Raw genomic sequence first — 25465 nt, forward strand, 5'->3', positions numbered from 1 at the left:
GCATGCTCATTCAAAACAGAGTTCATAGGAAACCAGTCAGACATAAATCTCACTAACAAGGAGGCACAAGGCTTAGGGCAGCTTTGGGGAACGGGAGGGGCACACTTAGTTTAATTTTGACCTGTTTCTATTGCCTGGACTGATTTAAGTCTTCAACAAGAACACTAATCATTTTTTATATTATTCACAGAGAAGAAAGAAGAGAAGAGAAGAAACAGCACCACAAGAGGCTGTAGGAAGCAAGTGGAAAACACGTGCATCAGGGCCGTTGTACCCGACCACAGGGCACACATTGTGAAGAGGAAAAGAGGCATTTATAGGCCTCGGGTGGCTTTCTGCAGAAAAGCCATGAGTAAAATGAAACCAAGCATCGATATAACCCACAATGCAACAGAACGAAAACCTGGGAGCTGTATGCCTGGAAGGACTCCTGTCAATTGCACCTGCAGCCTATGTGACCATGATTAAAACAAAGGGGAGCTATTGGGACTCTCAGCTGGACCAAAGAGCTGTGTTGTACTACAACATCAGCCACATATTCCTATAGTGTTTATATTGCGTGTATGCACTTCAGATGTTTATTGTATTGCATTTAATCTTTTTAATAAATGTATATGTAGTGGAATTGATTTTGTCTTCTTTCCTTACTAGTACTTTTTTAGAAGTTTTAGTTATTGACCATATCAGTTTTTTTGATCAATAGAATGTCCACTACAAGCAACAAAAAAATAAAATGGTTTATCCTAACCTTTACAAACCATAAGAAATACACTGGATTCTGCTATTATTTTAGCAGTTTGTATTTCAGTCTTTTTTTCAAATATCACTGCTTATGTACAGATTTAACATGTAGATTGTGAACTGAATTCTCATTTTAAAACTATCAAGTATCTAATTGCAATAGTAACACTAAAATCCCAATCTGACTTTTTTTTTTTTCTCAAAAATCACAGAACACACAAATCACTTTACTAACTGGAGTTCCCACAGCAGTTGTAAATCCTGAGAATCCTGTGGAGTCATGGATGTCAGAGCATAAAAGAATTACAATAGGAAACAAAGACAGAAGAGCCAAATAAAGAAATGTAGCACAGAGGCCAAGCAGGAAAGGCTATCACACCAGATGATGTTGGCATTCCAGTGTGTTTGAGCACTTCTGCAGCTCCTAAACTAAATTACACTGAGCAAACAGTCACTAAAACACACTAGAGTGAGGTCATTTTACCTCAGCATTGTCCCTTTGCAATGATACTACACAGAAAGTTGCTAAAATGAAATTAAGAAATATATTTTATTACAACCACAACACAGAACTTTTCCAAGTTAGAAAAATAATCAGATGAGACTGAGCATATAAAGTAGTATAAAAACTGTCATAAACAAATAAACAGTACCCCATGTTTTCAAAGAGCTCTCCTGGGAGACAGTATAGTGCAGATCATGTCTAAAACAGTGCATTCCCACAGTCTGAGCAGCAGCAGTAGTTTGCGCGGGTCACTGAGGGTCATAGAACAGTGATAAAAGCCTCGGGCTGTGATCTGTGATCTGTGACCCCTGACTCCTCTTGTCCTCCTCCCACTTAACCTCCTTAACGGTTCTCCACCTTCTGTGTTATTTGAGCAGCACAGGTGAGGAGGCTCCAACAAGTCAGTGCGTACAGGTGCAAGTCTTCAGCAGTGCTTTTCCTCCACAGTCTTTCTTAGAATACCCACACCATCTACTTTTTTCCAGTTAGTAAAATGATAAACAGAAGGCTAGCACAGACTAGTGCTGTGCAGTGAGATTGAGCAGTCTCCTGCTCAGCAGAGTGTTGTGTTGTTTCAGATACTCGATCAGGTCGGCCTGCTTGTCCACCACCTCAGCCAGACTGGAGCCCTCCCTGAAGGAGGAAATGTGCATGTGTTACAAGTATATGAGAAGTTTGTAACCTTTGCAACGGTTTATGTGATCTACAAAGAAACTATTAAATCATATGCAAAAATATACTGTGTCAGAAGTCATCTCGAAAATCTGGCAGGGTTAGAAGCTTTTGCATTGCTAACCCTTAAGCAATAGTATTAGATAATAAGGAATAAGCTTTTTTATATTGTGAATTAAATAATTATAAATTCTTATTTTTATTTTAAAAAAAGTGTTTCATATGCATTATATTATGAATTGAGCAATTACTACAATATACTTTTTCATATTCAGTAAATCAGTACTATGTTTGCATTATCAATTCAGTAACCTAAAAATGTATGAATGACTTGCAACCTTTATTGCCCTGAGGGACATTTGTCTTGCACAAAGACGGAACAATCAAGAACAGTACAGCACATTGGGACCATTAACGCACAAATAGTCAAATATCATGAATTCAAATTGTCCAAATTTTAAATTGTATATACCTGAATCCAGTCTCTATTGGCACACTGGTCACGCTGAAGTTGTGCGAATGCTCCTCTTGGCTCACATCAGGCGCCGCTCTCTCCTGATTAAACTGCACCACTTTAACTGAAAACAAGACAAACATACTGTACTTTTCAATGCAAATGAAACTAAAACATTTTTGCACATAGTATGAGTTGCGGGCAGGTGGGTAGCTTCCTCACCCCACTAAGCTAAGCACTCAGGTGAGAAAGGGCACGCGTTTTTACTGGCCCCTCATTGCTCTCCCTTTCCTAAAACACACAGCAGCCGTCACATCCAGCACTTAAGGCTTACGGCAGTTACAGGTCCTCATATCCTGCGTGCTAACCTCTAATTCAGCCACTCTACACATACACCTTTACGCAGGGGCGGGGCTGGCAGAAAGGTGTGGGTTGAGATGAGTGGGTGGGGGTCTGGAGTGGTAGTCAGCTCAGGGCTAGTACACTGCAGATGTGGGCTGAATCAAGATAAGACTATATATGTTTTGTGTTTGGCCTGTTGGTGGTGGGATCACATTCGGGGAAGGGGGCAAAGGGTGGGGCGCTAATCACACTCCAGTGTGATTAGTGGTTTCTAAAGAGGATTACTTAAATGTGCCTCAAATTATTAAATTGCCTCAAATTATCTATGGATATAAAATGGGGTTAATTTTGTTGGAATTTGCAGGTTGCAGGTCCTATATTATGCAATAATGACTCTTGTGAGCTTTAAGTTTCTGGAGTTTTGTTTCCCCAGACATGTTTGAGTAACCCTTTATTATTAGTGTGTCTTCATCTCCAAAACTCAAAATGCTCGGTTCCACCTTGTGATGTCATGATAGTTAGCAGTAGTTTTCAAATTAAGAGCTACCGTTTACCTTTAATTCAGTAGAGATAGGCAATTCCAAGGCTGAAATTATCCAAATGATTCTAGTGGAGATGTACAGAGTTTAAAAACACAGTGGAGCACTTCCTGTATTACCATATGACATCACAAGGTGGAGCAGAGTATTTACAGTTATTTACTTATTCACTATTTGTGTGAATGAATATGTGAATGAAACAAAACATAATTCCAGTTATGTTTGTGATGAGGAAACAAAATTATAACAGAGATCAGAAAACTGCATAATATGGGTGCTAAGGTCAAATATAATGTAATATAATTCATATTAGTGACTTCACTGTTGCAAAATAGAGCCAGGAGTAGGTGCTTGTCCAATAATGTTAATTAATAACACAAGCACATTTCTGACAACCTAGTTTAACACTTAAGAATAAAGAGTATTTTGAACACTAATACATGATTTAAGAGAAAATTTCATATAAAATAAATAAACAAGTGTGACAGTCGATTCCTATGCACAGCATTGGTGAAGGCCTCTAGTGTATGTTCCACTATGTCCAAACATATTTAACACCAGTCCTGGATCTCCATGCTGGAGACGTACCCCATGTGTCCGACTAGCATCCACGAGAGCCGTAAGCACTCGACCCAAAGGCATTCTGCACATTCCTGCATAATACACGACTAAATCTGGGACTGTTTGCGAGAGTAAATAGGTCCACAGTAAGCAAGTATGTGCCAGAGAATGAGAGGCATTCCAGAAAGCACATGAAGGCTTAAAAAGAAGAATGCAAAATGGTAAAGGACAAAAAAGCGATGACGCAGCAGTGTTTGAAGGGAGTTTGTGACCGAAGAATAGACTGGGACAAATGGCTGCCAAATATTTACCAGAGTTAATCATTTTACTGCTTAATGATTGCTCTGGGAATCTGCATAAACGTATATTATGGGTCTGGTTTGGTGTGAACCCCTATAGCAGTTATCTTATCTCCTAATATGTTTAAGAGCTGATGCAGCTGTACAAATGGTTTGTTTGATTACATAAATGATTCATTTATTAATTTAGTTCTGCAAAACGACAAGATAATGTAATGCAGTGTTGTCATAATAAGATTTTTAACAGAATTTTTTTATACTAAGGAGGAGGCTAAGTACTCTGTTTTGAAACCATTATGATAATGACAATATATATGATTTGGACTGAGATAATTCTGAAACTATTCTGTATACTATAAGTTCCAATTTTGTACTGTTGATGTGTTGTTGTTGTTTTTGTCCCCATTCTAATTTTGATACTAGTTTGATTGATTCAGATCTGCTGGGTATTGATACTTTTGACAGTTCTAATATAAATGTTAAGGTATAGTTTACACATATAATTTGACCTAAACACGGTAGGCTGGGACAATCAAGCATAAAATGACATTATTGCATATTATATCAAACATTCACAGTGAAGTCTGTATTTTCTTTTAGAAAGTTTGCTTTTTTTCAGTTATTGGAATTTATCAGATCATTTTGCAGTCCACTTTGCTTTTGAATCAGGTATGCAAATCATATATCAAATTTTACACCATAGGGTATTCATCTACAAATATATTTAGCAAGTTTTAGTCATGAGTCAGTTTATTTATGGAATTAATTCAAGGTTAATGTTTATGACAGTAATTCCTCAAATGGTGAGCACAGAACCATAGATATTGAAATGCAATGAAGAATGAATGAACACATGGGAAGCAACAGAATAGACAATAAATTGTATAAAATAAATCGATATTAGGGTCCCACAGGCAGACTGAATGTAAAGTAGAGATATTTGCTTGATTAAAAATACACATCAAACACGCTATACTACAGTATTTTCCCAAGTGAGCTGTGTCACATGACTCACAGTCTGGTCTATAGGAAGTCTTTAAAGCCATGTAACAGCAGGGCCAAAAAGATCCCAGGAAGGCTCGATTGATGGATGGAATGATGGATGGAGGAGTCTAAAAGAAGTGACAAATTTCACACGTCTCTGTTATAGGGACAGTCCCAGAGGTCTCACACTGGACAGACAGTGCTCAGACCTCCATCACCTTCAGCAAGTGCACATTTCCAGGTGATTATCAACAATACGGGAGGTGGGAACAGATATTAGCAAGTACAATAGTGTAGGGTTAGAAGTTCGGGTTATGCTATGATGAGGAAGCACAGCAGTGAGAAATAAAACAGCTAGAGGAATGTGTGAAGTGGCTCATATTAAGCTATTTTCTGATCTATGTTATAATATTTCCTCATCACAAACATACCTTGAGTTGTATTTTGTTTCATTCACATGTTTAACAAACAAATCCTGCATATTTAGGCTGAGTTCTTCACTCAAACACAAACCACTCTGTTCCACCTTGTGATGTCATGTGGTAAAACAGAAGTGCTCCACTGTGTTTTTAAACTCCATATACTTTCACTTGACTCATTTGGCTAATTTCAGCCCTGGAATTGCCAATCACTACTGAACAAAAGTTAAGAGGTAATTAAGGTGTTAATGTGACACCTACCACTATGTGACATCACAAGGTGTACAGACTAATAATAAAGGGTTACTCAAAGATGTGTGAATAAAACAAAGCACAACTCTAGGAATGTTTTTGATTTTGTGTGATATAGGACCCTTAAATTATGTCTAACAACACCGATTTCTGAGGGGAAATTGTTAGTCAGTGAATTAAAATATTATGTTTTTTTGTTTTTTAAAATATAGCATACTTCAGTAAAGGAAGTAGTAGAAGTGGTTGATAGCTCTGACTCTAGCCTTGCCACCTTGACCCAACATTCTCGTCATTTAGAGACTTCTTCCAAAAGTTCCTGAGTAAATGGCTTGAGTAAAAGTATGTGGTGACTTTCCTTGTGTCTGTACATGAGAATGAGTGTTGAGCATGTGCCCTGCAGTGTATAAGTATTCTGAGCTAACCCTTTGATGAGCAGGACATGGTCTTTGAAGTGTATGTACTCTATAGAGCGCAGTATTCATGTTGAAATTAGCTAGCTGAAAACATAGAGCCGAGGCCGCAGCATGCCCACACACACGCACTTCAAAGGCCCGCTGAACAAGGTCTTCCTAGGTCTTCCAGGATGGACCATAGCTGGAGGCACTACCCTTCTTGCCTCAGCGTCTGCCCTCAAGCTGCAGTTCTATTTTCACTTTAGCACAACTGTGACATCATCCTGACCTGACCAACAGTTTACACACTCACAGGGCTTTAAATAGTTGGTCGCTGGATTTGCCCGACTGCACTGATCTGAGGTGGAATGTGGGTTTTGAGAAGAGAGACCCCCCTTCACGTGGTTGCCCTCCCCACTGTAAACATGAGGACAATGTGAGTGTGTGAGCGAGTGTGTCTCCCAGTGCTCGGGTGGAGTGGTTGGGGCTTCCCTTTGGCTAGGCTAATGTTAAGGCCTCTTATCTTCACTGTTTGGCCCCTGGTATCTCCAAGGATTAATCTGTGCCCTTCAGCTGCCAAACACAAGTGTAATATGAATTTCCTTTCCAACACATTCTTTAAGAACTATATCCTTCTAGCCTATACCATTTGGCTTCTAAATATGGCTAAATATGCACTCTTTACCTATATGGAGGCATGTGCTAACTGCATTGAACTGTACAAACAATAAAACTCATTATATTATATTGCCCCCTTAAGCCAAGTAAGAAATTAATGGATTTACAACATTAAAAGGAGAATTCAGAAACCTTCAATGACAACATTTTGAGCAACACCTACCAGGATCTAGCGCAAGATCCTGTATTGTATTTAAGCAACTGAAAACGTCTGTCAGATTTTAAAGTAATTGGAAACAAAAAGATTGGATGTACCGATACTGTAGTCATCATTCATTGTAATTTTACAACAATGCATCTAGACAAAATGACAGAGTTGCCAAACAACTTATTTATAGCAACTTTGGACTTCCTATTTTTTTATGCCACAGTTTGACAGTTATGAGTTTACTCCTAATACAAGCCATATTTTCCTGTTCTGGTTCACATTCCTACACCCAGTGATACTGAAATACAGCATTTTTAAATGTGTTGTAAATTATGTTTTATAGGAGATTAAAATATCTGCATCTCATTATCACTGGTTCAACCATCATCCATTTTGTTTTCGTTTCAGGGTTTATCTTTGTGAGGCCTGGGTCGCTTGTTTCAGGACTTTTTCCCCCCAAAGGCTTAGTAGCTTTTTGTCTCTGAAGATCTGACAACCCTGTAGGAGAGCCTTAGAAGCATTTAAAATATATACCTTAACCTTACATTTGAACAATCTGTGGAGCCAAAGCTGCCATTACTAAGCAGCAGGTTGTTTTGACTGATGAATAATCCAGTGTGACATAGGGGTTCCCTTCTTTGCATCTTTGGTGTTTCGACTTATGGACTTACTTTATACATTATCTTTGGAGTGCCACTAGAGAGTTTTCAGTCAATCTAAAGTTAATCAATTAGGTTTCACGCTCTAGACACAATGGGGGGAATATACAGAAGCGGTTATTATCAGGCAAAGTTTGTGTGACAGAATAGGGCGATCAGCAGATTGGGGCAAAGGCACACGGCTGAATGGTTGATTGTCATGCTGTCAGGTCTGAAAAGGGCAGGGCAGGTATTGTGATGCGAATGTCCTCACACAGATTGAGAGAGTGGGGGTAGTGTGTATAATGTAATCTATAAGGTGTGTTTGGCCATAAAGCACAGCTGACATCTCACATCTGGTTGGGGATGAAGGATGCTACACCACAAAATTCACAATAAAACCATTATAGGCTTGAGAATGAATGATGGATGAAAGGTTTACACTACCACTACTACTACTATAGTACATATAATATAAGATACAACATTCTAGCTTGAGGTTTTATCATTTGTTTACAGATTTAGGTGGAGATTTTTAGTTCTCTCTTGGGAAATCAAATCTTTAATATTCTGCCTCAAAGACGAACACACTAACCACTTCACTAATTAAGATATGTTGTAAATCACTGGGTAATGGATTACAACTAATCAACATCTGGTAAGTAATATACGTATATGTAAACACTAATATTTTATGTCAGATTCTGTTAGTTTACATTGAATTCTGATTGGCTTTGGTATATAAATATGAACTGAATAAAATGCAATGCAGAATTCCAGAAAGCTGTATAATAATCTCAAATGAAGGGCAGGGGCCTATATAACATTATGACTTCTTGGATTCACAAAATTGACTTTAAAAGTTAATCTCAGTTCTCAGTTAATTGTTGAACTTTATGCCAGTTTTTGTTTCATGTGGATAGGCTCAGTAATTAGAGAGATATTTATTATAAACCAGGTCAAAATATCTATATTTTCACAGCAAAAAATGTGAATTCTGAATAACTCAGAGCAACCCATCATCTGAGAAAACATGGTCAGATTTAAATGTTAAACTGACTGTACGAAAATACGGTTTTAAATATAATCATATACATGCTCTTATGAGTGTAAGGGTGTACTCAAGAGTATTTTACCTGTATAATATACTAAACATGGTAACACCACCAGCAGCTCCGTCGCCAGAACAGCAAGCACAAGGTATGTTTTCAGATCCTGTGGTATTTTTGAAACCAAAATCCACAGCAGCATGGCATTGCCTTCAAAGAACGCAAAATATCACATCAATAGAATCAAATGTCATTTAGTCATCGAGTTGCTACCCTCTTGTGGTAAAAAGACAGTCTTACCCCCAGAGTGAAAAACCAGAGGCAGGTGGATTACTTCTTGGATGCGTCTGTAGAATTTTAGGTAGCCCCTGGTTCTGGCCTGCCGGTGGTGGTACTTGGCGCAGATTGTAAACAGCAGAACAAATACCCATAGAAAAACTTTACCAAACACTATGGCACCCTCTCCTCCAACAGACTGCAAGATGCTGTTACACTGTTCTACATCGTCTTCTTTTAGAATGCACATAATGGCCACCAAAACTGATAAAGTGACATACACCACCTGAAAAATATGGGTATAAGCAACAAAATAAAGTTAATAATGATTATAAAAAGCACAATATGGAAGTGTTCTTGAAGCTTTGTTCTAGGCCTAAAAATTATACTAATGTTTTTACTAGTGGAAACAAGTATTGCACTAAACTTAACTGACTACAACATGTTTTCCTTTTCTCAAAAGCTATCATTCCTTTTTTGACCAATAGAGGTAATAAGAAACATTTATACATTATAATGTATTACTTCAAATTATTATTCATCAATCGCCACCATAGGGTAAGAACCCTGTGGGAAACATTATCAAAGGATGGAAGAAAAGTGCTACTGCTACACTATAAATTAAGGGAATAAATAAGGCAATTTGTTGTGTTAAATGGCAAAAAGATGTCTTTAATATGTTCATGAAATCAATACCGAAGGAAGAAAAGAAATTGAAAAAAATAAAATTGAATCTAGATCAATATGAATATTACACAGCATTATATTATAAACAAGACCATAATAACGTACATGCAGCACAGAGAGCAGAGCAGCATGGCAGGGTGTGGGTAGCGTCTGAAACTCTCTCCTGATAGCAGAGTGCAGGGCATCAGCTGAGATCAGAGGACCGTCCACCATGGAGTCCTCATCCATGCTTCGAGTGAAGTCCACTTCAGGAGCACTCTGAGAGGAACAGAAGGTTGGATTGCATAATCAGGACAAATTGTTAGATAGTACCCCTGGATCACAATTTTAATAATATGACAAAATACAAACAAACATGTAGTTCTCTTTTTTGGATTAAAATAGTACGTAAAGGGGAAGCTTTAATATAACTGACAGTATTGTCTGAATGTAATGCGAAACATGAGATCGTAATGAGCGCACCGCAGCTTTTTAAAGTCAGAACATCAGAATTAAGAGTAGACTAGACACAGGTACAGGTACTAAAAGTGAAAGTAAAAGCAAAAAGACACTTTAATGTTGAAAACCCAGCCTACTACTCTTGTATCCATAGGAAATAATTATATTCAGATAAAGCGCCATAAATGTGAGATTTCTTACACATTAGTTTACTGTGTTATGGAAAAGGCATGCTAACCTCGTGAGCCAATCAGCTCGAGCAATTTCTGTTCAAAAGAACACGCGAATAAATGCACAGTCAGTGTGAGAGACGAATAAACAATATATACATACGAGATGTCGTGATGGCTGTCGTGGGTCCATTGCAACTCATAAGGGAAAAAAATTGGTCAATTTGTATTGCAAAATATAAACATGTTCACATCCTGTCATGTGACTGTAAACTTCCGGTATTTGTGTGACGTCTAAAGCGTCCTCGAGTTAATTGACTTTGGTTCCTAAAACAATAGTTCCGGCCTGTCGGTTTTCATGTTTTGTCTGTTTTCATTTTTTATATACATTCTGGGACAATCCTCTCTATACTACATGGTACTGTAGGTTTTTTCAGCAACAATTTTGAGGTACTTAGCATATCTTGACACTGCGTACGGTTGGTCCGCTTAAATAGTCCAATCTGTGAAACAACCACTAGAGGGCAGTAGAATACTAATAATCATAAATACAATATCATAGGTGTACAGTCAAGAGTAGTTTAATTTACCATTAGCACTATATCACAAGCATAACACTGCATAAGCTACATAATATCACACAATGAGAAACTCACTACAAAAATCACTTAAAATGTTTTATTGATAAACATACACTTGCTATAAAAGACAATTCTGCACCTCTTCCAGTCATGATTTGATATTGTGTGTCCAGTTATGGTGAGCATTGACAAAAGAGCAGCAAGTACTGTCATTGGTTTAAGCCTTCTGATGAACAAGGTGAGTGTAGACGGAGAAATGCTGGTATGGAGCTTCAAGTCACTGCATACATACTTTCTACATGCATGACTCCAACACACATGCACTTCGGTCTCTCACAATGTGCCATGACCCAGAGGTCTGTGTGAGTAGCCCTCTAATTCTTTACATAAGGCACTGATTCGAACAAGAATTCACAATATGTTTAAAACATCTTAAAAAGAAAGAAAATAACCCTAAAAACACAAATTATTAATTACATGCATTCCAGTCAAAGCAATGTCCAAGAACCAGTGTCATAATGGATTGGAAAACAACAGTGTGTATTTATATTAGAAAATATTGATAAAAGATATTTTGTTAAGACACATACAACACTCTCAATGTTCCATCTGTGAATAAAATAACTTAAATATAGCTTTAGGTTCATGCAAATCCATAAACAGAAAATGAGAAGGGCTAAGGCATTCAAATGGACAAGCTACTCCAATTTAGTTATTTTCATTATTATAGTTGTGCAAAGGGTTAAAGAGAGCCATTAAATCCATGCTACAAATATTTATAAATAGCTGGAATTTTGGAATAGTGTTTTTGTCCATTTGTAGATTCCAGTAAAGCTGGTTGTGCTGTTTGTTTGGGAAAAGTGATTCCATAAGATTCCAGAAATGTTTAAAATATTCAGAATGTGATTTAGGAATCCAGTAAGTTGTTTATGTTGAAAAGCTGGTGGGCATTTTCAGGACATCATCATAGAGTTGTGGGCTGACCTCTCCCTAGACAAAACAAAAATGTCAGCAATTGTCACAGTTCTCCACACATATTGATTTTTTTTTTTTTCTAAATCATATCTAAATCATATAATTACTAAGATTGTGCAATATTGCAATTCACAAGCATGAACCAAGTTTTAAGAAAATATTAAAGAAATATATTGGATATTGTACATCATTTTATTTAGTCACTAGTTATTCATTGTAATTTATTGGATATATTATAGTTAATGTTTTTGATGTAGTATACTATGGAACAGGACTGTATGAACTTATGTGTGAACTTTTTTGTTATTATAATGGAACATTTTATTGTAAATTATGCCAACTTGGACCGAAGGAGGAATAGTCTTTATCCCACTAAAGACTAATGGGGAACCAATAAATAAATAAATAGAAATAAATAAATAGAAATGTTGCAATGCGATACTACAACTGCTACTGCTATTACTACTACTACTATTATTACTCCAACTTCGCATATGTTCTTGACCAAGTTCTCACCTCGAGACGCAATGTAGCACTCATGACAACTGAGCTGTCCATTACGGATCCTAACATCAGTGCCTGCAGTGGCGTCACCCAGCTGGCCATCACAAACCCCACACTGAAAACAGACCATTTACAAGTTACTGTGACTATACATACAGTATATATATATATATTTATATTTATATTTATGTATTTATACAAATATATATTATATTGTGATCTGATTAGGGATATATACTAGAAATGGCAAACATAATTCAAATTGTCTGGTTGTCTGTGTGTGTATTGCATACCTTGAAGCACTGCATATGGAAAAAGAGTCCCAGAGTATCAATGATCATGGCCGCTCCCTTTCCCAGAGGCTGAGAACAACCAGAACATAGTCTTTTCCCACTCACACATCTAAACAAACAGCAAACAGACAAGCAGTTAATGTACATACAATACTTTATGTAAAAACAGTACTGCAGTTGTTAGCTGTAAGCCCAAGTACCTGCTTGGAGATGGGGGATGGGGTGATGGATGAGACTGCTGACGTCCCACTGCTGTGTCATGTGATCCAGACCTATCAATACCATCAGAGCACATCAGCAGTTTGTAAATAAAGACCGAATAAGACAAACGTATGCTGATAAAGGGACATGGCTGTACCTCTTAACATTCTGTGGCTGTTTGGGCTGAGGGCTGTGGTCAAGAGACTCAGTCTTCAGTAGCTCCTGTTTTCTGGAGGCTTCTACTTCACATGTGGAGTCTATAGAAACACATGATACTGGTTAAAGACTGTATATGATGAGTTAGACAAATTAGACAATATGATATTTAAGATTTCACTAACAATCTTTGCAGTTTGTAATTTTCCTTCTTGATTGGAGAAGGGCAATACTTGTGAAATATGTAGAGGTAACTTTACGACAGCTAACATTAAATACATTTTTTAAAAAGGACCAAAACTCACCTAATTTCCACAAAAATATTAATTTGCCAAATAGAAATGTATGATACACCTTTATTTTGTTCCACGTAAACTGTTCCTGTATTTTGAATGGAATCTTGTGTATTGATGACATAGAAGAAGAACTTACAATACAATACAGAGCAATACTTCCTGTAACTTTCAATATCACAAAATTCCACTTGATGGATGTAATAAAAATTTACCATGGGTATTATTTCTCCAAATTCAGAAATAATCATATAAACTACATGCTCTTAGAATAAAACTGAAGGATAACTTGCTTGCAGCCTACCTTGGAAAAAGTGCAGTTTAGAAGCATGCTGCCCCTCGTTTCCTAATGGCACCTTATGGCCATTGTGTTGTAGAGGGATAATGCTGCTAGGTGCCTTGGTTACTTCAGTTGGTGAGGTTATATTAGTTTGTGTATCAGGCTGGCTCAGAATGCCTGTGGGGTTGAGCGGAGCAACAGTTTCTTCTAGAATGCGTCTCTCCTGCAAAAAGGATAGACAGCACAAGGTTGTTGCATACTATAATACATTACATTAAAAGAACCTGAACATTGAATTGATATTTTGATAAATAATCCTAAAAACAACTCTACGCAAAAGTTAGGCACAATTTACACAGATTTTTCTGATACTTTAAACTTTCTTATATTTTTATTTGTCAAATAATATTTTTTGCCCACTGAAATGCCACTGAAATTCCCTAACAAAAGTTAAATATTTAGCTGCCTTCTCTTAAATATAATGTTCTTAAATGTGTTTCAGTAGTCTAACCCTGTCATAGGCACTTAAAAACTCAGTAGAAGACTCTGCAAGCAGTACCAAATGATAACACTCCTCAAGATCGGAAATAGAATGTACAACTACCTCTTCATTGTGTTTCCTTTCTTCCTCCTCCACTTCTAACTGCGCTCTCTCCCACTCCTTCTTCAGCTTCTCCTGCTCCTTCTCATACTGCTCCTGGAGACACATAGCATCAATATTAAACACTGCATTTAGAAACGCCCAGTCAAAATCACCAACACACACAGCCATAACCAGCGCGTGTTACAGTCATGGATCCATGCATGTGCACACTATCCTCTTTGTACCTGTAGGAGGCGCTCTTGCTCCTGCTGCCACCTCTCCAGCCGTTTGCGCTCCTCATTGGGGTCCCATACCCAGTGATTTACACGTTTAGCCAAGTTCAACATGGGGGTCTCAGTCTACCCACACACCCATTGCAATGATAACACACACGCACAAGTGGACAGAGTAAAAAGGACAGAAAGAGAGGAGAGGTGAGAGGACAAGTTTGACTACAGTACAACTGGAGGAAGACAAGGGTAAGGACAGGGTCAAATTTAAGAATGAAAGAGGACACGAAAAACAAGCGAGCACAAAGCAGGGATACGTACGGTTAAGTTGCCGTCCTCTACAGCCTCTGTGGGGAAAAAAGACAAAAGTTCATGAATAAATAAACTAAATATGGCTCAGAGATATAAATAGTAGCACTAGCAACCAGAAAAGATGTGTTCTAGACTTTACCTGTCGTAGTTGGGGAGAAGTCCTGCATGCTGTTAGTTAATGGAGATAATGGACTCCTCTGTTCCTCCACTGGCTCCTGAGTGAAGGTGGATGTGCCATTTACCTACAAAGACAATTATTATTAGAATAGGTTCATTATTTGTTTGTTTAATCATATTTATTTATTTGCATACACAGATGCATCCACACAATCCATACAAAAGTATGAATAAATAAAAAATGAAAAATAGAGACAGACCAATATACCAGGCCAATATTGGACTTTTTCAGCTATTGGCTTTTAATGTCCAACACAAGCTGATATTTACAGCCTAAAAACACCCATAAAGCTTTATGTGAACACTTCAGTGCAAATACGTAACTGTGGATAATTACTACACAGCTCTCTTATGGGTCTGTGGTGAAAAAAGGACTGGGTGAATTTTCAGCAAATTTAAATGACATTATCTGGGCCAAAAATATCAGTAAAAAAACATATTGGTTAATCTTTCATCTGAAACATGTAAGTAAAAATATCTACTATGTATAATTATTTTGTTTGTACTCCACTGCCATCCTAGAGGAATATGAATTTTATTATTTTTATATTGACCTAGCAAATGGAAATAGTTTGTCAAATGTGTTTAATACTGTAAAATAAAGTGTATGGATTTCATTTAGTATAGTGTATTGAACCAGTGTGTTATTTATTGCTCGAACACTTATGGGCTTGATCCATTTCAGCTGGCAAAGTTCTAATAGTGTTTTGCCAAGTTTTAATGTCACTGTAACACGCTGTATTAAATTTACTACTTACAAACCTCTATGATGATTTTAATGTAGCTAGACAGAATGATCAAAGCCACCCACTATTTCACCCACTCTCAGATTACATAACGCGCAGTTGGGTTTTGAGTCTTTTATGTTCAAAACAAATAAGTTCAAATGAAATCAGATCTACTTTTCAAAAAATATATAATTATAATAAATCACCAATTTTTCTTCAGTATAGGGCTTATGTTAGGAGTTAAGAAGTTTAACACTATTAACACTATTGTCACCGGTCACTAGTTGTTCAAAAATGCAAAAATGTAATCAAGTTCATCAAGTAATCAAGTAATGTAATCAAGTTAATCAAAATAATCAAAAATGTAATCAAGTTCAACTTATTGACCTTACTCATTGGAAGAATGCATGTTTTTTCCAGATATTTCTTAACAATAAAACTGCTGTAATGCCAGTTAGAGAGGTTTAATTTAACTGCTGAATTCAAAGCCAAAACATCTCCATGGAGACAAGCAGGTGACATACGTTCCCCAGAAAAGTTACATAATGCCCATTTTATGCTATTTTGTAATGCACGTTATGACACTGTTACCTCCTAAAAACATACTTAGAGTTATTTTGTTTCATTCACACATGTTTAACACACAAACCCTGACTATTTAGTTCGTAAACATAAAAAAACACTCTGTTCCACCTTGTGGCATCATGTTGCGATACAGGAAGTGTGCTCTTAACTCCTTCACTCCTTTTTAACCAACTTCACTAGAAACATTTGGATGATTTCAGCCTTGGAATGGCCACTCTACTGAACAAAAGGTAAAGGTAGCTGTTAACTAAAACTACTACTTCATGACATCACAAGGTGGTACAGAGCATTTCAGGCTTTGAAGATGTAGACAGATTAATAATAAAGGGTTACTCAGACCTGGGTGAATGAAACAATGCACAACTCCAGGTAAGTTTTAAATGAGGTAGCAACATTATAACACGGCTTAAAGCTCACAAGAGTCAATTCAGTAGAATATAGAACCTTTAACCCTGCTTACTGTCCAGTTTTATAATACTTATTGGCCAAAATAACAACAATAACAACAAAATATACCTGTCCATTGGTGTGCCTCTCTGGTGTGACTGGCTCCACGTGTGTGAGCTCTGTGACGATGGTGGTGGTGATGATACAGTTCCTGCCCCCGATCAGAGAGCTGATGGCAGAGCTGGTGGCAGACTGGGGCCTCTCGGTCTGAGGAGGAGAATGGGACGGGGGCTGCACTGTCCTCTCTACGCTCACTGTCTGTTCACATGGGGCCTCTTTGTCAGGCTTCATGGGTGAGACAGGGGTGGGAGGTGAGGCGGGCGTGGCAGGTTTGGCTCCCTCTGGTGACCGCATGGGGGAGAGCGGCGGAGTGCGAATGGAAGAAGTTTCAGCAGCTTCTCCGTTCACTCTCACCAGCCCATCCATCTTAGGAAGACATGAAATATAGATTATAAAGAATTCAGGCATCTTATTTTATTCATAGCAAAGACAAGCTCAGAGGTTATTTGATGAGAATTTCAGATCCTTTTCCACTAAGATTAATTGAAAACCCTAAATAAATAATAGCCTACTCAAACTTACTTCAGAGGACCTCTCTGTCTCCCTTTTTCTTCATTATTCTTATAATAATTGAACTTATATCACATTGGTGTTGTCACTGCACAAAATACCAGTTAACTGTTGAGGGAAAAACATTAAGCTGTGATGTAGTATATGGCATTATCTGAGAAGGAAGAAAGTTTGTGATTACTGAAAACCTACAACTATGGTTTTCATTTTTTAATCATTTGAATTTCCCTTTATATAATTATTGAACTTATAAAATAGTGTTTCTGTAGTGATGGTAGTTAATTGTTGATGAAAAAAGCTTTAAAATGTAGCATAACATCTGTGAAAGACTATAGCACAAGGAATTGGCACAAGTAGCTCCAACACCAGGTGGCAATATTGGTCACATTTGTAGGAGGCATTTCATAATAAAGTGACAAAAAGTCCATTTGTGTCTGCATTTACTTTCTTTTTAGGAACACATTATAGCAATTCTCTCCGTCAACAATTGCAAAATATAAGACTAAGAAAGATTATGAATGCTTGTGCGTAAACAAACCTTGAATGACTTGTTTCCGGCCTGTGAGCTCCATGGTTTGGCTGCCAGCAGGGGCACAGGTCTGGAGGGGGGAGGAGGCACGGGGGTGGTTGGGAGCGTTTGGGTCCGCTGTAGAGGTGAAGGGGCTGAAGGGATTTTGGCCTGAGACTGTACCACCGGTGCCCGCTGTGGCTGTACGGTGCTTTGACTCTCTGCTGGTTTACTCACAGGTTTTTCTGGTAACAACGGTAACGCGCGTTCTGGAGACTTTACGGGGCTGGTAGGTGGAGTAGGGATGGAGGAGAGACAGACTATATCTTCCTGTTTTTTAGTTAATTCCACATGTTCCGTATTGTGCTTGTTGTCTGTTTTGATGACCATTTTGTGCTGTTCTGAAACTTTTAAGTCTTCGTCTTTTACAGGTGTCGAAGGCTTGAGGTCCTTGTCCGTTTGCTCGTGGTCTGGATCGGTAGCTGCGACGACAGGTCTGGGCACTTTCAGACTGTCCAGAGTGGCATCGCTGATAGTAAAACGAAGAGCATATCTCTGTAGAACCATGGCGGCTTCTTCTGGGGTTGCAGCGTTCCTGTAGGCTTCACATAGCTCCGCCTCTCTGCGTTCCCTTTAAAATAAATTAAATAAATTATGAATGATGCATCTTATGTACTGACAATGCTGAACTAGTAATCTTGCATCTGCATGTACTGATACTTGATTGAGAATTATACGCTGCAAAATCCCACTCATTTTTTTGTTCTTCAGTGAGCCATTTTAAAGCTTCAAGTTAAAATTCTGACCCTAAATTTAAATCAGAATCATATGAGTTGGCATGAGCATGTGACGAGTGTGTGTGCCAAGATACACCAGCGTCTGTACTTTCTTGAGAGATTAAGAGGGTTTAGAGTCAAACAAAGCCAAAATATTATGCTTCTATACAGCTAGTATAGAATCTAGTACTAAGGTACGGAATAGTCCTCTGCTTTGGAAACCTGTCAAATATAAATCGCAGCTCCTTGGACTTAAAACTGGCTGTAATATCATGGGTGTGTCCACTCTGAACAGTCATGGATCCCTTTCATGTGCTCAGAAAACAGTATGAGCTCTTGCAGTCTGGGAGGAGATACAGGCTTCATTCAAGAATACAGACTAAAAGTGAAAATTCTTGTGTATTTATTTTCTAGTTTACTCTAGTTCCTCTAAGACCAAGCATCTTTATTAGTTATATTATCCTTATGTTTTCCAATATTTAGTATTAGTTATTAGTATTTTGGTGTTAGTTTGTATGTATTTTAAGTATAAGCAATTTTGAACAGTACTGTAGTCTTTTTAAGAGAACTCCTTACTTCTCCTCAATGATCTCTTTGTAAGTTTTGATGCTTTTCCTTCTGTCGCTCTCCTCCTTCATCTTCTTCTCAATCATCTTCCTTTCCTCCTCCTTCTTGATCAGATCCTGAGACGCACTTCGTCTGCGGTTCTTCCACCGAGCCAGGTCCTGTCACATTAACACTGTTAGCATATTGGTGAACCATCCAGTTCAACATTCTTCAGTGTATTCGATTTCTTACATCTTGCCACTGGTTCTCGTCCTCTTTGAAGCTGCTGTACTGCTCCTGCATGCGCTCGTATCGGGATGGGCTGATGTGAGGCAAGTGTCCCACCTCGTCCTCATTTAGGATGTCACCCATACTCGCACTCCTAGAGACAACAAAGAACAACAAACATAAGCAAGCACATCAAGTATGGGCATTTTAATCTATTTTAGCTCAGTATCATAAGAAAAGCAATAGAAAAAGAAGCATTGCAAAGAAAGAGAAGCAAGGAATGTTAGTTATAGTCAATCAAAATTGTCATTTCCCAAACTTTGGATATTATAAAAGATTTGAAATTCATTCATACATTAGGTATTATTTTGCTTATTCATTATGTTATTTCTGTCATTATCTGTTTAATCAAATATTGAACCCACACAATTGATCTGAACTCAAACAGGTGTTTGGGAAATGCCAAATTGTCATTTTGAACAAATAGAATATTGTGCAATTTAAATTAGCAAAGGGTTAGTTTAGGTATTTAACAACAACTATAGTATTGCTTCAACCTAAACTAGTATTAGTAGTAGTAGTAGTATATTTTTCAGTCAAAACCATAAACTTAAAGTGCATTGTGTAACTATTCTGGTGGAGGGCCACACTTTTTTTTTTTCTTTAGGGAGATGTTATTGCTTTGCTTAGTATGTTCTACAGTATGGCAATGAAAGTGTAATTAGCCTTTGATGATTTTATTGTTCAGAAATATCATTGCACATGCATTCTTGAATGAGTGGGCCTGCATCTCCACCAAACTGATCTGTACCCTCTCCTTCTTGCCTCCATGGAGATATACAAGTTTAATGCCTTACTGTGAAACATTCCAGGCTGAACAGTTGTAGATGTAGATGTGCATGTAGAACAGTACATGTACATGGAGACCAGGATGTGGTGTACCCTCTCCAAGAAAAGTAACACGGTGCACCTTTAAAACTGTACCAAATCCTTACTAATCCTTTGCAGTAACGTCAAATGAAAAGCTTGTAAGCAAGTGTTATTAAGATGCACTGGAATGGAAGAAAAGTGGCAATTTAAAACAGAGCAAAGAAGGAAAATAAGGTTATTTCATGCAATTATTATCTCCCAGTCCAACTTACTCTGTGTCCTCAGATATAAAAGCAACTCGTCGACTCGTCCTAAAACAACAACAGTACAGTGTGAATGAACGGAAACCACCTGCACTAGCGACACTTGGTATCGACACTTCTCAAGGGAATTAAAAAGCAACACTGTAAGATGTAAACAATAGTGAAATAAACGTCCACATGTGTAATCAATTGCTTGGGTAACACAGCCATGCGTAAAATAGTTCATCATAAGCATCTCACATCATTGGAGGTAGTTGATCATCCTCCAGCCAGAAGGGTCTCTTTGGTGCTTGCGAACCCACCTCCTGCACCCTCTCCTCAGCCTTGATTTTGCCCTGGCCTGCCTCCTCCTTACTGACTTGGAGGGTGGCATGGGTGGGCAGCGGGGAGAGAGCTGGGGTGCTACGTACTGCCTTGTCTAGTGTCACTTTGCTAGCATCCTTCTCCTCTGTCTCCAGCTTATTATCTTGCACCAAAGCACACTTCCTGGTTTGGGACTCAAGGGGTGGGGCCTGAGTTTCTGTGGCGACGATAGCAACGCTGCTGACAAGACAAGGCCCAAGATTATCACAAATGTGAATCCAAACTGCACTATAGAGGCTGTATTTTGTTGTTAAAATCCTTTATAGAAATGACTAGTAACATAGGACTAGATACATTTTACACAAATTACATTTATTTTTCTCACCTATGGCTACACACTTATGGAATATTTCATAGAGTGGATAACTGAAATCACAATTATTTTCTTTTTATTTGAAGCAATCAAGTATTTTTTTCTTTTTATTAGATTATTTTAATTTATTTGAATAATGATTGCAATGATGCTTAAAGGGCCCATATCACACCATTTTCTGATCTATGTTATAATGTTTCCTCATCACAAACAAACCTGGAGTTGTGTTTTGTTTCATTCACACATGTTTAACACACAAACCCTGCATATTTAGGCTGTGTTCTTCTCTCAATTGGAAAACACTTGCAATGTCATGTGGTAATACAAGAAGAGCTTCATTGTGTTTTTAAACTTCATACACTTTCACTAGAATCATTTGGATCATTTCAGCCCCAGAATAGGCAATCTCTATTGAACTAAAGAAAAAAAGGTAGCTGTTATCTTGAAAACTACCACTTCATGACATCACAAGGTGGAATAGGGCATTTTGAGCTTTGAAGATGTAGACAGACTAATAATAAATTGTTACTCAAGCTCATGTGAATGAGATAAAATACCAGATATGTTTTTGAGGAGGTAACAAGATGACAACAAGGCCTAAAGCTTGCAAAAGTCAATTTTGCGTCATATAGGACCTTTAAAATGTGATTTAACTTCTTATCATAATAAATATATATGCAAGGCCTATTTCTTTTCTAATATAGTTTTCAGTGCTTTGAATTGAAAGCACTCAAAACACTGCACATAGTAGATTGAGATAATTTCAAAATGTTTGTCTTTAAGTCAGTTATATTAAACAAATCAGGAAAAATACATGTTTCAGAATTAAAGCTATCTGGACAGCTTTTTTATGATTTTGTGCAAAGGGAAATCACTAAATTCCAAAAGCTGAGTCATTCTGAAGCTCATATGGTGCAGCTGTGATTCACTTAAACAAAAGCAAACATCTCCACTCTTGATCTCGCACAAAACCCAACCCAAGACATGCCAGACCAATCCAAGCTTCAACCTCACAGTCCACAGACTTCAAACCACCACATACGAAATCCAGATCGACACAGTAACCCACGGCAACAAATCCAATCAGACAAGTCCTTTCAAAAACAATTATCCATATGTCAAACCATATAAGGAGTCTGGCTGTGATCACTCAAACATGCTGGTTACATAAACTCACCACTTAATTAGTACTTTTCATAATATCATAACACATCATAGGATTATTCTACACTAGTTTACCAGTGGTTAATTAAAATGCATTCAGACCTTATCATGCTTAGACAAAGTACCTTTCAACTGCAGGTTTTTCATTAATTTGTGGTTGTTTTGGAGCAATGTTATACTTGACCGATCCAGGCACAGGCAAGAATTGATTTGCTTTGCTCGCAATAGGTTTCTGACTTAACCCAGTCCTTCTAGCCATCATGTCATCCTTCTCCGGCTTAGGTAGGCTTTCTCCATCTTCGTCTTCTTGATTTCGGTCATGGTAAGTAGTTGCTTTGACAATTTCAGTTGTGACTGGTTGAAATGGTTCCATGGTTGTTTTGGTTTGTTCCGCTCTAAAAGAAAAACTTAATTGAAGACACTAGAGGATGTCTTTAGGATACAAACCAAGCATGTTAGTAGCTCAGAGGTCATTCCATAATATATTCCCCCACCTTAAGTTTCTGCTCCCGTCTGTTTCCTTTTTGCTCCATGGAAAGTGATCAGTGGTGTCTTGTGCGTTGTGCTTTGTTCCGGGCATAGGCAGGAACCTGTTGTGATAGACTTTAGAGGAGCTACTTTGTTTATGGAAAACACCAGTCCGCCGCGCCATCATGTCATCCTTCTCCAGATCAGGGATTTTTTCCTCTTCATCGTCATCCTCCTCCTCCTCTGTTCTTCTCATATACTGAGCGAGGCGGGCATCTACCTCAGCCGGGGTAGGGGTGACCTCGGAGAAGGTTTGGAGCGTGCTTTGATTGAGGTCTGTGACATCTGCGAGGCTGAGGTATGGAGGCATATGTAAAGTGAGGTTAAACAGCGGACAGCATAGAATGAGAATCTGTGCATGCAAAGCATCAGCAGAACATGCAAACAGCAGGTACAGGGTGGAGATAAGCACTGGGTTATGTAAGAGAGGAAGGCAAACTAAAATACTGCTGAGAAATCACTATAAACAAAAGAGAAAGCATTTCATTACATCATCTATTATAATGCAAAATATTCATACTGGTATCAGGGTTGGTTCCAGGAATGGTTCAGAGATCTAATGTAAAAAGAATACTTAGTAGTCATTGCTCCAAAATGTCTCATTATGTTAAAATATTATTTATACTGCTGTTCAATAGTTGTTGCTAAAAAATAATAAATATAGAATAAATAATAAATATAGAATATTATTAAATTATTAAATAAAAGTTATAAAATATAGAGATCAGTTCTACTAGTTCTACAAGACTCATCACTATATCAAAATTTTAATCACACCACAATGCAACCACCTTCACCAATCAGTTTGTCCCTTTTTTTCTAATACACGTTGTAGTTCGTAGTATTCCTAAAAAGATTACAGATTAGACTGTGGCATCACAATAACAAAAATGTATACTTGTGTGTTTGCTACAGTGCAAATATAAAACAAATGCGTTAAAGGTAACAGAGTCAGCCTAAGCCAGGTAGACTCAAGCACCTCTGTCATCCACCTACAGTTAATGATGATTCTATTGCACTATTACGATGACTGAGGCGACAGTATTTGACTGCCACTCTACCACCGCACATGCATGTGCCTCTCTTCTGACCTGGTTACAATCAGTACGATGCAAAAATCTGTGCTATGATTATTATTTAAATAGGCTCCATGTTATACATTTCCATCACAAGCAGCACAGTTCCCCTCCAGCCACAAAACACCCCAATATTATTCACATGCTTTACAAAATTAATTTTAAAGGTCAGGTTTCATAGCTAAATGTTTTCAGCTTTACCATTTTCATAATGTCCATTCATTCTGTGTAACCCATTTGAGATTTGCCTGAAACCTCACATTTAAGCATTTTCTTTTAAATCAACTCCCACTTATTGACAGAATTCAGACTTCCCTCCCCCAAAAAACAATGGGATGGCATGATGGTGAAATAAACCTCAAAAGTAGTTAGCTAAATTGCTCATGAAACATTGATTGGAGGGGGACTTTTAGATGCAACAAAACAGTGCACTTTTTCTTGCAGCTCTTATTAAAGCAGCTCTGGCCCTATCCATACCTGCGTTCCCGCTCTGAGAGCCGGGAGCCAGGACCTATGGTTGGCATGGTTACTGTTGCTTTGGACAAGAGTCGTCTTAGCAACTCGGTCTCCTCCCCTTCACTTGTGTCTACTGGCTGCTCGATCTCAGTCACAGCCCCAAAGGTCACCACTTTGCCGTGACCCCGCCCGGCCTTTGAAGATCCAGAGAATGAGCTCCTATAATTTTTCTCCAGACAAGCCTGGCACACTGGGCTTTCCTCACTGGAAACAGTCTCACAATGTAACACACCAGTCAGACAGGGTGGAAAGGAAAGAGACAAAGAGGACTGAGTTGGACAAGATGACTGGACAAAAGAGGACAAAGCATGTAGTTATGGACTCATACATTTTCATCCACACTCAGGCGTCAGACACTTCTCTATTCTAAATGCTTAGTAACTCCTTTGAGAGCACAAAACCCTCTTTATCCTATGTCATGACATGAGCACTGAGGGAAACACAAAGGCTGAGCAGTGCCAACAGCCCACAGTAACCTCACATACAGAGTTGAATACAGACAGGCCAGTTCCCTCATCTGTTTCAATGCAGGCTTGAGAAGACTGAGGAAAACAGTAATGACAAAAAGCATAAAGTGGGAATGTAAGATGTAGATAAAAGGAATGATCTGTAAAACTGGAACTGATGTATGTTTTGGAATGTACTGATAATACTTCTACTACTAGCATCAGTGCTTCCCAAATAAAACTGTTATGTCATCCACCAACAAGAGTCCATTTTGCGTTATCCAAATATACTTATTGATTCTTGTATTATCATAAAGTCATAAAAGAAATGTAATCTTACTTAAAAATATGTGAAAGATACAATTATTTACCAGTGTTTCCCTTAAGAGAGGAGACTACAGTGTCCCCCATAGTCATTAGGCCATTTCTACTGCAAAATGGTACTAATTAAAATGAGTCTAAGATTGAGTGATTTAATACAAATAGGTAAGTATTAGTAATTTGTTTGCACATGTACTGCAATCACTTATGTCACAGTCAGGGGTGATTAAAAGATGAAAATACCACACATTCCTGACCTGACATGGTACATATCAGTCAATATACAGTCTATGAGGCGGAATAAGAAAGCTAAGTTTCATAATCCTTAAGCTGGTGTGGTCCACTCAACATGTACATTAAATCCTTTTTCTCACAGCTTTTAGCCATA

The 25465-nt window shown here is 38.0% G+C and overlaps 2 protein-coding genes across 3 annotated transcripts in view; both read right to left on the reverse strand.

Moving 5' to 3' along the window:
- Positions 1-1272: 1272 nt before the first annotated feature.
- Positions 1273-10532, reverse strand: tmem192 (transmembrane protein 192). Its single transcript, XM_020932963.2, has 6 exons — positions 10408-10532; positions 9742-9894; positions 8974-9235; positions 8761-8883; positions 2391-2496; positions 1273-1879 (listed from the first exon to the last, which is right to left on the reverse strand). The coding sequence occupies exons 1-6, from the start codon at positions 10435-10437 to the stop codon at positions 1765-1767; spliced, it is 789 nt and encodes a 262-aa protein (XP_020788622.1). The 5' UTR covers positions 10438-10532; the 3' UTR covers positions 1273-1764.
- A 407-nt stretch (positions 10533-10939) lies between these two features.
- LOC110167568 (LIM and calponin homology domains-containing protein 1-like) overlaps positions 10940-25465 on the reverse strand; it is a 34488-nt gene continuing 19962 nt past the window's right edge. Inside the window, exons 1-18 of one of the 2 annotated variants that reach the window (XM_055158619.1) lie at positions 22685-23637; positions 22316-22585; positions 20591-20893; positions 20360-20398; positions 19242-19371; positions 19020-19168; positions 17698-18298; positions 16659-17015; positions 14792-14894; positions 14662-14687; positions 14356-14469; positions 14132-14224; positions 13552-13750; positions 12956-13055; positions 12798-12869; positions 12598-12706; positions 12317-12419; positions 10940-11815 (exon numbers count right to left, since the gene is read on the reverse strand). In XM_055158619.1, coding sequence (XP_055014594.1) covers positions 11790-11815; positions 12317-12419; positions 12598-12706; positions 12798-12869; positions 12956-13055; positions 13552-13750; positions 14132-14224; positions 14356-14469; positions 14662-14687; positions 14792-14894; positions 16659-17015; positions 17698-18298; positions 19020-19168; positions 19242-19371; positions 20360-20398; positions 20591-20893; positions 22316-22585; positions 22685-23028 — 3138 coding nt within the window. In that variant the 5' untranslated portion in view covers positions 23029-23637 and the 3' untranslated portion in view covers positions 10940-11789. Of the gene's footprint in view, positions 11816-12316; positions 12420-12597; positions 12707-12797; positions 12870-12955; positions 13056-13551; positions 13751-14131; positions 14225-14355; positions 14470-14661; positions 14688-14791; positions 14895-16658; positions 17016-17697; positions 18299-19019; positions 19169-19241; positions 19372-20359; positions 20399-20590; positions 20894-22315; positions 22586-22684; positions 23638-25465 lie in introns of those variants that run through there. The other variant, XM_055158620.1, reaches the window with a different exon arrangement.

The sequence above is a fragment of the Boleophthalmus pectinirostris genome, unplaced genomic scaffold (assembly GCF_026225935.1).
Source record: "Boleophthalmus pectinirostris isolate CB_2022bp ecotype Guang Dong unplaced genomic scaffold, ASM2622593v1 HiC_scaffold_22, whole genome shotgun sequence".
Taxonomy (NCBI): domain Eukaryota; kingdom Metazoa; phylum Chordata; class Actinopteri; order Gobiiformes; family Gobiidae; genus Boleophthalmus; species Boleophthalmus pectinirostris.